This window comes from Peromyscus eremicus, chromosome 22, assembly GCF_949786415.1.
Source record: "Peromyscus eremicus chromosome 22, PerEre_H2_v1, whole genome shotgun sequence".
Taxonomy (NCBI): Eukaryota; Metazoa; Chordata; class Mammalia; order Rodentia; family Cricetidae; genus Peromyscus; species Peromyscus eremicus.
In genome coordinates, this window is record NC_081437.1 from 9,998,199 (window position 1) to 10,012,031 (window position 13,833).

Sequence of the window (13,833 nt, forward strand, 5' to 3'; positions counted from 1 at the left end):
TATGGGATTCCTGAGTGGCTCTCTGTGTCTCTATCTGTTTCTTATGTCTTTTCTTGAACTCTTTCCTTCTGTTTGTTTGTGATGTCCTATTCTGATGTGTTGGTTTTTGTTTTGTATTATTACTATTTTTTAATTACTATTCCTTAGAAGCCTGTTTATTTTCTACTAAGGAACAGAAAAGGGGTGAATCTATATGGAGGGGAAGGTAGGGAGGAAGTGAGGGGGGTAGACAAAGGGAAACCCTAATTGGAGTATACTCTATGAGAAAAAAGTCTATTTTCAATAAAAGGAAAAAATAAAACAAAACCTAATGGCACTGTAGAGTTGTCTACAGAAGGCTGGAAGACCCAGGTCTCCACCTATGACTCTAGGTACTCTTCATATCAAGTGTCCTGTGTAAGCACAGTCACTTTTGTGTCTGGGCAGATGGCTCAGTTGGTGAGGTGCATACCAAGAAAGCCTGAGGACCGGAAGTTCAGATCCCCAGCACCCATTTAAATCCTGTGCCCAGGGCATGCACCTGCAATCCCAGTGCTGGGAAGGCACAGACAGGAGAGTCTCTGAGGCTCACTGGCTAACCCAGCTACTATGGATGAGCTCCAGGTTCAGCAAGAGATCCTATCTCAAAAGTATTAAATAAAGTGAAGGATAATTAAGAAGACATCCCATAGTGACCTTTGGCTTCCTTGTACTCACAGGCACATACATATGAACACGTGTAGGCACACACACACACACACACACACACACACACACACACACACACACAGAGAGAGAGAGAGAGAGAGAGAGAGAGAGAGAGAGAGAGAGAGAAAGAGAGAGAGAGAGAGAGAAATAATAGTTCATGCTTGCTTTTAATCCCAGGACTCGGAAGGCAAAGCTGGGTGGACCTCTGTGAGTTTGAAGCTACCTGGGGCTACACTGCCAGACCCTGTCTCAAAATAAAAGAGAATAAGTTACATTTTACTAAAAAGAAATCACTGGATAAATTAAGCCAGCCTGACCTGTATCCAGCCAGCTCTGGCAAAGCAATTGTCTTGGAAAGAAGACACCCATCTCTAAGGCTCCGCATGCTTGAAATGTAACAAATGATACCTGGTCCTTGAATTTGGCTCAGCAACAGCGATGGTTTGGATTAATCACGGACAAGAAAGATACTTCATATTTAATTGTTTTTCTTGGCTAAGATCAGTTCCCAGTAACTCAGAAAGGTCACAAGTTTCCACATCTGACATGGCCAATGTGTGGGAGTGTCTGTGGATTTGGGGTGGACCCCTTGGTTTTGGTTCTTAAAAGCCAGTAGAGACAATAACAACAAAAAGCCAGGCAGTGGTGGCCACACCTTTGGTCCCAGCACTCAACAGGCAGAGGCAGGCAGATCTCTGAGTTCGAGGCCAGCCTGGTCTACAGAGTGAGTTCCAGGACAGCCAGGGATACACAAAGAAACCTTGTCTCCAAAATCAAAACAAGACAAACAAACAAACAAACGAAAAAGACAGTAGAGAGATCTCTCCTCTCCAACAGTCTTGCTTTGGACGAAGCTCAATGATATTACTGTGCATTAAATTCCATGGGAGACTGACCCCGGCCAGATGAAGACAGATCCCAGAGCCGAGTTAACTTCCACTAAGAGTGGAAAGAATTATGCTTTTCATATTTAGTTTTGAAAATGAATTCATCACCCAAATATTATTTGACATTTTTTCCCTGCTAGCAGGCTTGTAAAGTATGTTGCTGGCAGGAATGGATCTCACTCGGCCTTAGCCAGAACCCTGGGTCTCTCAAGACTTCTCTGGACGCAATGCTCTAAGCACATAGAAAGGAGGGGCTGAAAACCTCCAGACGACAGAAAACTGTCTCCAAAATGTTGACTTGGGAAAGCCTGTGTGCATGCATCCACGGAAGGCCTGTGAACTTCCACTCACCTCAACGAATCACACGTGATTGGTATGCTTATTAGGTCCAATAAGGAGGTTCCTCCACCCAGCTCCCAAAAGTGAGCAATGTCTTTTGGCTGAAAGAAAATAGAGGGTTTAAAAAATATTCAATTTCAAACTTTTGAGTGGTTTTTATATTAGCATCTATCAGCAATAATTATAGATACAAAATATTCACCCCTTGACTGATCCTTTCTTTTTACTTGACACTTTTGCCTTCCTTTATTCCATACCTTGAAATGCATCAAATGCATTCTATGAACAAAGGTGAGCCATCAGGAATAAATGTTTTCTCCTCCCAACTTTATAAATATTAATAGCACATGAAATAGATACTTAAGTAAAATTGAAGCATAATTAATCAGTTTAACACATTTGGGATTCTAGATAAACATAAAGCAGTAGAACAGAACATTATGATTTAGAAATACAGATGCTCGCAAATGAACAAGTTGTACAGGTAAGACCTGAGAAACGGGGACACAGCAGATACAGTCTAGGCCCGAGGAACGTGACACGTTGCCATTGGTAATGACAAGCATGGGCAGGAGACTGGGATAAGGCTAGCCATGCTCTTCAGTTGGGAGAACCCTGTAGCTAAGGGGCCTGACAGGGCCAGGCAGCCGTGTGGTTTGGAACAGTCTGACTGAGAGCAGCGCCCGGACTGCTCGATGGGGCCTTTCTCCCGCTGTCAACTTTTGGGCTGATGCTCAGGTGTCTTTGTCTGTACAGGGAGCTGACAGAGTGCTTCCATCTAGAACTCATAACGAAGCCTTTAACCCGACAAAGTGTGAAACTTTGGGAGTAAATACAGAAAATCCCCGTGCCAAGGCCCAGTTAGAGGAAAAGCAGGTGACAACCAGTCACGTGGGTTCTCACGTACCTGCTCTCATGAACTAGAACGGGCAGATGGTAGTCAAGCAAGTTTTAGATGAACATAGACTATTTTCCTTTTAGGGGACAAATTCTTAGAATCTCTAAAATCACTTTCCTGTTGTTGATACTTGAATCACTAATGTTTGTGGAATGAATCACGTTTCACTGGAAAATCTTTCTGGCTTCACAATGTGACAAAGGGGGCTTTTACAGCCCTTCTCGAAAGTCAAGCTTCTGAGGCTCCTTCAAGTTTCCCATAAAAAGGCTAACTCACACTATACACCATGTGAATCATAAAAACGAAACTCTTCTGCATCTCAGTATGTTTTCTTTGCTTTTTAATTTCTCAGTTTTAATAACCGACTTTCATTGGTGGATCCAGGAAGCAATAATAGGCAGTTTCAGTTCCTGACACATTTGTATCTGTCATAGAATTCTCTCTCTCTCTCTCTCTCTCTCTCTCTCTCTCTCTCTCTCTCTCTCTCTCTCTCTCTCTCTCTCTCTCTTCTTTTTTGAGACAGGGTCTCACTATGCAGTCCTGGCTGGACTGGAACTTGCTACACAGACGCGGCTGACTTTGAACTCACAAAGATCCACGTGCTTCCACTTCCTGAGTACCCAGGACCATGGGTATGTGCTATCATGCTTGGCCACACAATTCTTTAGTACACGGTCTAATGAGCAAACATTTGAACTAGATCATTTCTACACAAATGTGCCTCTGTGTGGGAATAGTAGGACCTTCTGTTCTAGACCATTCTTCCACACACCTAAGTTTAAGAAATGACCCCCTTTTGGTATGAGATTTCCAAAAGCAATTCCACTTAGGAATTTCTGTCCCACCAGTTTACTACTCTATGCTAAACAGTTTCTGAACAGACACTAAAACAGGTGAGAACAGGATTAGCCTCTAGGCCTGTGGTCTCCAACAGTACTATCGATGTTTAGATTTTTTTTTTCCCCTCCTAAAATGCTATGGACTGAACTCAGGGACTAAAGAATGCTAGTCGAATCCTCTAACACTGAGCTACATTCCCAATGCTATATTTTTTAAAAAACACTAGCAATTTAGATTTTGAACAGTATATTTTCCCAAACATTCCACAGTTCAAGCCCCTATTTTTAGAAGATTTTTAGAGAAATCAAAAGTAACTCCTAAAATGGATATGGTGATTCATTCACACCTGTAATACCAGCCCCCAGGAGGTTTAAGGCAGGAGGATTGTGAGTTCAAGGCCATTCAGGAGTGAACAGAGAGTGCCAGATATAAGAAGAACCTGTCTTTGAAATGAAACAGAACCACCAGGGTGCTGGAGAGAGGGCTTAGTGATTAACAGTGCTTGTTGCTCTGCAGAGAACCCAGTTGTTCCCAGCAACAGCATCAGGCAGCCCTCAACTGCCTATCACTCCAGCTCTAGGCACCCAATGCCCTCTTCCGGTTTCTGTGGGCACCTGACTCGTGCAAATAACCCACATGAAGATACACATGCAAACACATAGTTAAAGAGAAACACATTGGAGTTACCATATAGTGTGTGTGTGTGTGTGTGTGTGTGTGTGTGTGTGTGTCTGTGTGTCTGTGTGTCTGTGTGTCTGTGTGTGTGTAGGAGGCAAATTCCACTAGAGATCATATGTGACCGAGTAAAACCTCCAATGCCTGGAAAGGGTTACTTTTTGTTGAGGTGTTGGCCAAAGGGGTCCCATGACCTCCCCAACACCTCTCAAGCATCAAAGGCTATTGCCAATGCTATTGTTTACTGGATGGATGGAAAGGCCCTATTGCCAAAGACACCACTTACTTATGTCATCAGACATGGAGAAGTTGAGCTCCCACACAACTATCAACTCCATGTCTACTGATTAGCATTCACAGTGTTGGGAGGTACTTTGCATGCCACCAGAGGAGAAGAGAAATCATTAACATCACCCAGCTACAAACTCTGCAACAGTGACCTGCCTGTAAGATAGACTGGTGCAAAACTGGTACCAAGGTTATTGGAGCAACCAAGCACTTTTTGATTGGATTTAAGGCCCATTCCATGTGATGGAACCCCATATGACACTGTTAATGAGGCCAAGAACCTGAGACTAGAGAGGTCATGGGCTTAGAGGAGAACCTACTATTCTTCTAAATGAACATAGCAATAAAATGACTCCTAATGACATATTGCTATGCCCGAGTATCAGTGCATTGCTCAAATCTCATCAGAGAAGCTTCTTCTGGCAGGAGATGGTGATTAACACAGAGACCCACAGCTGGACAACGTGCAGACAGTGAGAGACCTTGGGGCACTCAGCCCTAAATAGATCAAATCCCTCCTGTCAAGGGTCAGGGATCTTTGTGGAAGGGCGAGGCGGGGGAGGGGGAAAGATGGTTAAGAGTCAGAATGACCCCATGGAAATAACATCTTCCATACACAACAGGGCTGATACACACATATAAACTCACAGAGACTGTGATAGAACGCACAAGGACTAGTCTAGATAAAATCCCAGCATGGAGAAGGGGAAGCAGGCACCAAGTTCCTGACCAAGAAACTATTTGGAATTGATAGCTGCTAGGGGAGGGGAAATCAGTTTTCTCCAGTAGGGAAAATTGAGTATTATCAACCACACTCGAAGGCAGGCCTCATGTTCAGGAGTAACCCGTTGACAGATACAAAATGATCCCATGCTTTTCCTGTGTGCCTTTTCTCGTTATTATTTGGTGTTTTTTTCTTCTTTCCTTTGCTTTGTTTGCTTGGATTCCCCACCCCCTTTTGAGAGAGAAGAATATAAAGGCGGTGAGTAGAGAGGTAGAAAGGATAGGGAGGACTTGGTGGAGCGGGAATGTTCAAAATATATTGAACGACAAATCTAAAAAAGAATTAAAAATTACAAAAATGGAGAGACAGTAATAATGCTATTTTCATTTGAAAGATAGAAAAAGTCTCATCTATAGAATTATTATAAGTAGGCAAAGAACCTTATACCATTAAGTTACAAAGAAATCTTATGCCGGGCTGGTGTCACATGCTTTTCATTCCAACAATACCCAGAAGGCTATGATATTGCAAATCTGGAATACAAAATGAGTTTCAGGCCAGCCTGAGATACATAAGATCTTAAAACAAAAAACCACGTGGTGCGTGCCTTTAATCCCAGCACTTTTGGAGGCAGAGCCAGACAGATCTCAGTGAGTTTGAGGCCAGCCTGGTCTACAGAGTGAGTTCCAGGACAGCCAGGGCTACACAGAGAAACCTTGTCTCAAAAACACACACACAAAAAAAGCATAAATACAAAAGTTGCAAATCAACCTTTTCAACACTTTAGGATACAACAGAGAAAGCGAAAATGTTTTCACAGATTTGGCGAGCTTCACATCAGTGGATCCTCACGTGACATTTAACAGCACACGTCTATGACATGCATCATTGGTATGTTTACTGTGTGTAGATAACACAGAGCCATCTCAGCATTAAGGCTTCCCATCGAAGGCATGAGACACGGCTTTAAAAAGAACTCACTGTGTTATGCCCCTTCGTTCTTCTTCCATATGTATATTCCAAAGCTAAGGTTGGCTTTGCTGGCTCATCCCTATACAACAAAGGCAGAATTATTTATTATCATGATGGCAGAACTGGTTTCTTATGCTATAGTCCTGCCATTTTTACATCCTCTTAAACACTTTTTTTTTTTTTTTTTTGGTTTTTCGAGACAGGGTTTCTCTGTGTAGCTTTGCGCCTTTCCTGGAACTCACTTGGTAGCCCAAGCTGGCCTCGAACTCACAGAGATCCGCCTGGCTCTGCCTCCCGAGTGCTGGGATTAAAGGCGTGCGCCACCACCGCCCGGCCTCTTAAACACTTTATTAGTAAGGAGGCTACCTTGAATACCAGCACTGAGGTAAAGTTAAAATGACGTTATTCCACAAGACCCAAATAAACCCTTCAACACCATCTCAGAGATTTTAGTGGCAGGTGCAGCAGTGAATAATGAGGCCTAAATAGTAAGGTACCCCTGCAGGGTGGGAAGTAGCAGGCTGGCAGCATCAAGGGCCATGCTGGGTCACCAGCTCTCTGAATCCAGGCCGTGGGGAAATGCTGACTTGTTTGCTCAGCCTCGATGTGAGAGCTGAAAACCTAATTCCTGTCAACTAGTAAGGACATCAAGGGAAGACTTTTATGAAGTTTTTTGTTTCAAATCTCAGCCCAAATATGAAAGTTGAAAAAAAAATTATATGAACAAAGGCATAAAACCAACAAACAACTTGGAAAATATTCAAATGATTATGAATTATTCATGCAAGTTTAAATTATTTAGTAAGCAACTATATGATATACATTCATTTTTAATGTGGTAAGAAATACATTCAGTAAATTTTACTGGTATAACCATTTTAAGTGTGCAGTTCAGGGTTGGAGATTTAGCTTAGTGGTAGAGCGCTTGCCTAGCAAGCACAAGGCCCTGGGTTCGGTCCTCAGCTCTGGGAAAAAAAAAAGTGTGCAGTTCATAGTACGAAGTATATTCATTCACATTGCTGGGCAATCAATCCTCATGACTTCTCAATGGGTAAAACCACAACTCCATATGCACTAAGCGACTTCCCATGTCCCTTCTGCCCACCCCCTGGCCACTGCCCCTCTCCGTTCAGCTTCTGTGGGACTAACTGCTCTGAGTACCTCATACAAAAGGAAGGGGACAGTTTGTCTATTTTGTGACTAGCTCATTTCACTTAGCATCATATCTCCAAGTTCACCTACGTTGTAGAATATGACAGAATTTATTTCCTTTTTTATAAATTAAAGATTTACTTATTTTATGTGGATGAGTGTGGGCCTGCAGGCATGTATGGGCACCATGAACATGTCAGGTGCCTGTGAAAGCCAGGAGCTGGATCCCTTGGAGTCACAGACAGCTGTGAGCCGCCATGTGGGTGCCAGGAACCAACCCTGGGTTCTCTGCAAGAGCAGCAAGTGCTGTTCAGTGCTGGATTTCTTTCCTTTTCGAGGCTGAATAATATTGTATTTAGTTTTAACTTAAAGAACAAAAACCACAAGTTTAAAACTTGTGATTTGTATATTTCTATGTGTTGAATATTTTGAACTTTATTTTGGCAGATATCAATTCCCAAGATATATACCAAATACTATTTGAATATATTTCCTTAAAGATATAACTCTTTTAGGAAGCAAGATGCTTCCCCGAAGATAAAATGTCTAACACAGTTAACCCACAATTTGAAAAATTATCCTCTACCTGGGTCTACTACCAGAGAGCTGAAATGAACAATTTTAATTCACTGTTGCAGTTTATAACACTTTATCTTAAACTAATGTTACATTGGATGATTTATTATAAAAACCATCTGTTACAGTCATACAGGCATAGATTAGAATTAAAATACCAAAGCAAGATAGCCCAGAACAACATCAGCACCATTAGAGGCTGGGTAATTATGGTAACATTTCTCCTTCAAACAGGAAATCTAGTATCAACCCCACATTTTTTTGGTTTTTCTTAGTCTTATCTTTAAAGGTGCTCTTAAAGGTTGTATTCAAGATTGAGAATATCTTTAAAGGTTGTAATCAAGATTGAGAATTAAATATTTTGAATCTCAAAATTATTCTCCTTCCATACCTTTTGGGGCTAACTTGCTCTGTTGTAGCTGGAATAGGCATGAATGCTGTCTAATAAAGGTTGACATAACACTTACCTGTCAAGACACCTTAGAATAATAGTAGTCTTTCCCTAGAAATTAAAAAGAGAGAATATTGTGTTAATGTCACCTACATGTAAAATTTTATTAGTGTTCGTGACTGTAGCCCAAAATAGCTTTTTTAATCGTTTGAGTGATAAATTACCTGGAAACTAAAAACTAGGAACTTTCAGAATTACCTGAAAGTTTGATAAGTGGAAAAGTGAACTGTCAACTTTCCATCACAATGTAACTACACTGCTATTAGTGTAATTATGAAGTCCCACAGATGACAAATCTTAGCTAATCACAGCTCACCTTAGTGGTCACCTGACGGCTGTCTCCAACTTTCTCTCTACTCAGCAACACTAATTACCGGCTAGGCTGATTGGTGTATTCTAAAATGTTTCCCTCCCAACTGTTCAAGTGGAAACAAAGGGAAAAGATAAGACACAAATAAAAGATGTGCTGCTGTAGAGAGGCTCAAAGCCGACACCTCGGCACTCTGCTGAAGTACTTTCTTTCAATTCTAGAGGATGTATTCATCCCAACTTCCTTCTTAGGAGTCAAGAAATCAAGGCTCTAGCCACTACACGACACTTAACCCACATCCTACCCAGAGACGGGTTCAGTGAAGATGACTGAATGACTCCTTGCAAAGAAGGATGTGGAAGGCATGGCGGGGCAGCCTCCTGCAGGAAGTCTCTGGGCCGCAAGGAAGAGCTTGGAAAACCCTATGTTGCCAAAAAGACAGAATATTTTACTCTCTCTCTCTCTCTCTCTCTCTCTCTCTCTCTCTCTCTCTCTCTCTCTCTCTCATCTATCTATCTCTCTATCTATCATCTATCAGCTGTCTATCTCTATCTAAAAGGCTACATTTTTTTTTAAACCAAAAAGATGGTAATCATTCACTCCGGGTTCTATGTGCAGTCAGACTGAATGAACTCTTTATAACTAGGTTACTGGAATACTATAAGACAACACGAACTGCTGAAGGATGGCTGGTGTCATAAAACACTTAACACAGAAACCTGGATAGACCAAACAAATTGATAAGGCAAGCCACACAAGGAATATACAGTTATTAGGTATGGCAATGTAGGAATACATTTACATGATAAGAGGTCAGTTTTGAAATGCCTTTTCCTGCTTCCTTTATGCACATATGTTCTCTGCCGGGCCTTTCCTACCTTCAACACCCTCTTTTTCCATCCAAAAGCCAGCAGTTTATCTCCACAATCATCCTTGCAAATAAATGCCACCCTAGGGTTCCTCATCTGCAAACACCTGTTCTAGAGAAGCTCAACCACCTCTCCCCACAACCCCCAAGTCCCTGCACAGGAGTGATGGGGAAAATTAGACATCCCATGCTCCTCAGGACAGCATCACCTTACTCTCCATCATGGCAACAGTGATCTACTTCATTCTTTCCTACTTCCACCCATTGCTCTGGATCCTCAGGACACGCACGACCCCCTGCATCCGAACTGATGTGTTTTCTTCACTATTCCTTGCTCTTCAAGCAATAGCCCCCATCTCATAGATGCTGATATGGCTTGAATACAATATATTCCTCCTAGCCTCGAGTATTGGGTGCTTGGTTACCAACTGAAGAGTTCTGTGGAAATGACTGCATCTTGAGGGCCTTGACCTACTGGATGGATTAATCTCTTGATGGATGCCTAACACAATGGCATCATTAAGAGGTCATGACAAGCAGGAGTCAGGGCCTAGCTGGCGAAGTAGACCCTGGGAGTGTTCAAGTGCTCCTTCGGTCCTTCCTGTATTGCTTTGCTCTACTTCCTGGCCGCCATGACATGAACAGCTTTGCTCTACTGTACCCTCCAACCATGATGACTGAACTCTGACACAGGAGCCAAAAGGAGGAAATCTTCCCTCCGTTAAGCCGTTCCTGTTAGGGATTTGATCACAGTAGAAGAAAGAAGTCAACACGGAGGCTCTCAGGGTCTCTCCATCTCTGGCTGCGCTGTGTCCCTCTTGGTTTTCACCACGGTGTCTGTCTCATGGCATTGCCGTGATGTTGTATGAGCACTACCGCCATGTCCCTTCACAGGAGGGACGGTGCCCTTGACTCCTGCTGCTACAGTGCCCAGGGCAGCTGGTGCACGGGATATGTCAACAGACAGCCACTGTGTGGAGGAATATGAGGCAGGAAGGAGAACAAGGAGCACCCAAGGAGAAAGGGTGAACACTATTAGTTGAACAAGAGAAGCACTGATTTCTTCTCTTTATCCTTCAAAGTCAATTAATGCTCTGAATCAATTCCAGAACCAGGCATTTATTCACAGAACACTACCTGTAAACGTTCTGGCTTCTTCAGGTGCTCCTAAGTCTTCAAGAGAAAATCTGGTTGAAATTTATGGTAGTAGAAATGAACAAACACTGGGTTATACAGGCCACTTACTGCTACCACAAAAAAGAGTGATTTCACAAACATCAAACTCTGAACCAAAACAGGCTGTCACAGTATAAAGAAGTCAAGAACAATAGTTACCTGGAGGGATGAATAGAGACAGGTGAGTGGGTGTTTAGTGTGGGAGTGAGCATGCCTGGCTAGAGTCAGCAGCATTTGCAAAAGCCCTTCAGGGATACTCTTTATTCAGAATATATGATGTAACAACAATTTATCTGGTCCACAAGACTAGCACCAGTCATTAAATATGTGTGTAATGTGTCTATCTCTAACAGGAAACTGTTGACGTATTAGACCCAATATGAAAACCACTCTCCTTTCTGGTATAGCAATTCCAGACCTTGGGAAGTTAAAGCATGTTCAAGGCTAGCCTAGGCTACATGTAGTGAGACAGTCTCCAAAAAACATTTTTTAGATGAAAAAAATACTAAAAAGAAAGAAAATTACCCTATTCCCAATGGCAAACCCATGTTCATATAGTATACTGGGTTAAAAACTGTAAACATAAATAATACCTATGACAATTTTATTCATGTGTCATGCATGTGTTTGTATGTGCATGGGTGTGTGAAGGTCAGGTGTTTCACTCAATCACTCTGTACCTTGTTTGTTTCTTTTTTTTTTTTTTTTTTTTTTTTGGTTTTTCGAGACAAGGTTTCTCTGTGTAGTTTTGGTGCCTGTCCTGGATCTTCCTCTGTAGACCAGGCTGGCCTCGAACTCACAGAGATCTGTCTGGCTCTGCCTCCCGAGAGCTGGGATTAAAGTTGTGTGCCACCGCCACCCAGATGAACCTTGTTTTTTGAGTCTCTCACTGGACCTGGAGCTCATGAACAGGACTGGGCTGGCCAAGCTTCAGGGACCTACCTATCTCTGCTCTACCCAGCCCATAGACACATCCTAGCTTCTACATGGATGCTGGGTACCTGAATTCAGACCAGGCACCCTACCAACTGAGACACTGCCCTAGCCCATGAAATTTCTATGCTAAAGAATTAAATTCAGATCCAAATTAAAAAGTGCAGGAAGGGAGCTGATAAGAAAACATTGGAAAGTACAGAAGTTAATAATAAAATGAAATACAATGATTAAACATTTAGTGTCCATAAATTATTTATCTTTGCACATTAATATAAAAGATCAAATTATTTATAAATTTATATCTAGCTTATTTCAATTCACATTATTTTCTTCCAAAACTCCTAACTTTTTTCGTTTAAACTTGATTTTACTTTCATTTATTTATTTGTATGTTTATGGCTGTTTCACCTATGTGTAGGTCTGTGCACAATGTGCATGCCCTGGTGCCTGAGGAGGCCAGAGAGGGTTTCTGATCCCTTGGGACTGGAGTAACAGCCAGTTGAGAGCCGTTATTGGGTGCTGGGACTCAAACCCAGGTCCTCTGGAAGAGCAGTCAGTGCTCTAAACTGTTGAGCTATCTCTCCAGCCCTGACTTTTTTCTTGTTATGTAATTATTTATGCCAATAAATATGATTTTTAATAATAGTGAAGATAAAAACCCCAAACGAGGCTATCCATTATTCTGGAGGTATTCTGAGGAAATACTGAGACTCAATGAGGTGTACGCAGGCTGCCCACTGAACACATAGCCTCACTGCTTCAGAACTTCATTTCTGGAAGCTTCCTATTTTCCAGTGCCCTTACGGAGAACGAATAGTAACGCGAACTCCAAATAGCACAGAGCATGATGCTACATGGATTCCAGCATCTGGCAGCTCACAAGCCTTGATCTTTCGTGGACAGTGACACTTAGCAGTCCTGCCTTGCACACAGGAATTCTGTGGTGGACATGAAGCATCTGTTCTTGCTGTGTGGCCACAACCCACATTTTCAGTACACTTAGTTAAGTGACCTTACAGAGAATGGGCACTACCACCTCATTTCCCCCACATTTTCCGAAACAAACTAAGTCTTTGATAAGCATCATTAACACAATTCAATTATCCCTTCATAGAGATTCCTAAAAGTGACGTCACTGAATCCACGGTGTGACTGTTGTTAGGATGCTGACTTACTGACTCAGGGACTGACTCAGACATGTTAAATGGATCCTGGCCTTTACATGTAGTCAAAAAGAAGACCTGCATACTTCAAATTATCTTTTTTTAAAAAAAATTATTTATTTTTATTTCACGTGTGTTCATGTTCTGCCTGCATGTATGTGTGTGTGAAGGTGTCAGATCCCCTGGAACTAGAGTTACAGGCACCATGTGGGTGCCAGGAATTGAACCTGGTTCCTCTGGAAGACTGGCCAGTGCTCTTAAACCGCTGAGCCATCTCTCTAGCCCCGCATACTTCAAATTATGAAATAAAAATAGTTAAGGGTCTTTCTAACATTTTATTCACAGTTATAACTTTTCCTAGGTCAGTGGCAAGCCCTTCCTAATTTATGCTAATTCAGAGTGAACACTTGATCAGAGTTGAAAACCTGTAAATTTTACCAAAGTATTAAACTAAAATTTGTCGATGACGGCTAAGTTATTTCAATAACCGGAGAATATTAAAGTCTTACCCCATTTTTACTGCCAAGGAAGAAGACCGATTTTTCTCCGATCTCGGCCCCGTTCCCTTCACTGCCCTGGCTTGTCTTCTTCTCTACTTCAGCCTTTGCGACTTCCCAGAGAGTGTCACTGCACGAGACAGAGACAAACAAAAGCCGGAGAAATAGAAGGGCTCCTTAGCAATGGTCATTTCCAGCAGAGAAACTTTATTTCCGTCAGGTTTATAAAATACGATTTCCAGGGAGTCAATAACCAGGTAAAACCCTGAAGCATCTCTCTAGCACCCTTCACCTGGAAATGGGTCGTGAAGCAAACTGAAACGGATAAGCAGACTAGCCTAGCTTCCCTTCCACCACTGTGATCAAATGCGCCTACAAAGCAAGGCTTTTTCTG

The 13,833-nt window shown here is 42.2% G+C and overlaps 1 protein-coding gene across 1 annotated transcript in view; it reads right to left on the reverse strand.

Moving 5' to 3' along the window:
* Dync2li1 (dynein cytoplasmic 2 light intermediate chain 1) overlaps nucleotides 1-13,833 on the reverse strand; it is a 36,524-nt gene that overhangs the window by 21,020 nt on the left and 1,671 nt on the right. Inside the window, exons 2-5 of the mRNA XM_059248433.1 lie at nucleotides 13,452-13,569; nucleotides 8,506-8,540; nucleotides 6,320-6,389; nucleotides 1,926-2,014 (exon numbers count right to left, since the gene is read on the reverse strand). Coding sequence (XP_059104416.1) covers nucleotides 1,926-2,014; nucleotides 6,320-6,389; nucleotides 8,506-8,540; nucleotides 13,452-13,569 — 312 coding nt within the window. The remainder of the gene's footprint in view (nucleotides 1-1,925; nucleotides 2,015-6,319; nucleotides 6,390-8,505; nucleotides 8,541-13,451; nucleotides 13,570-13,833) is intronic.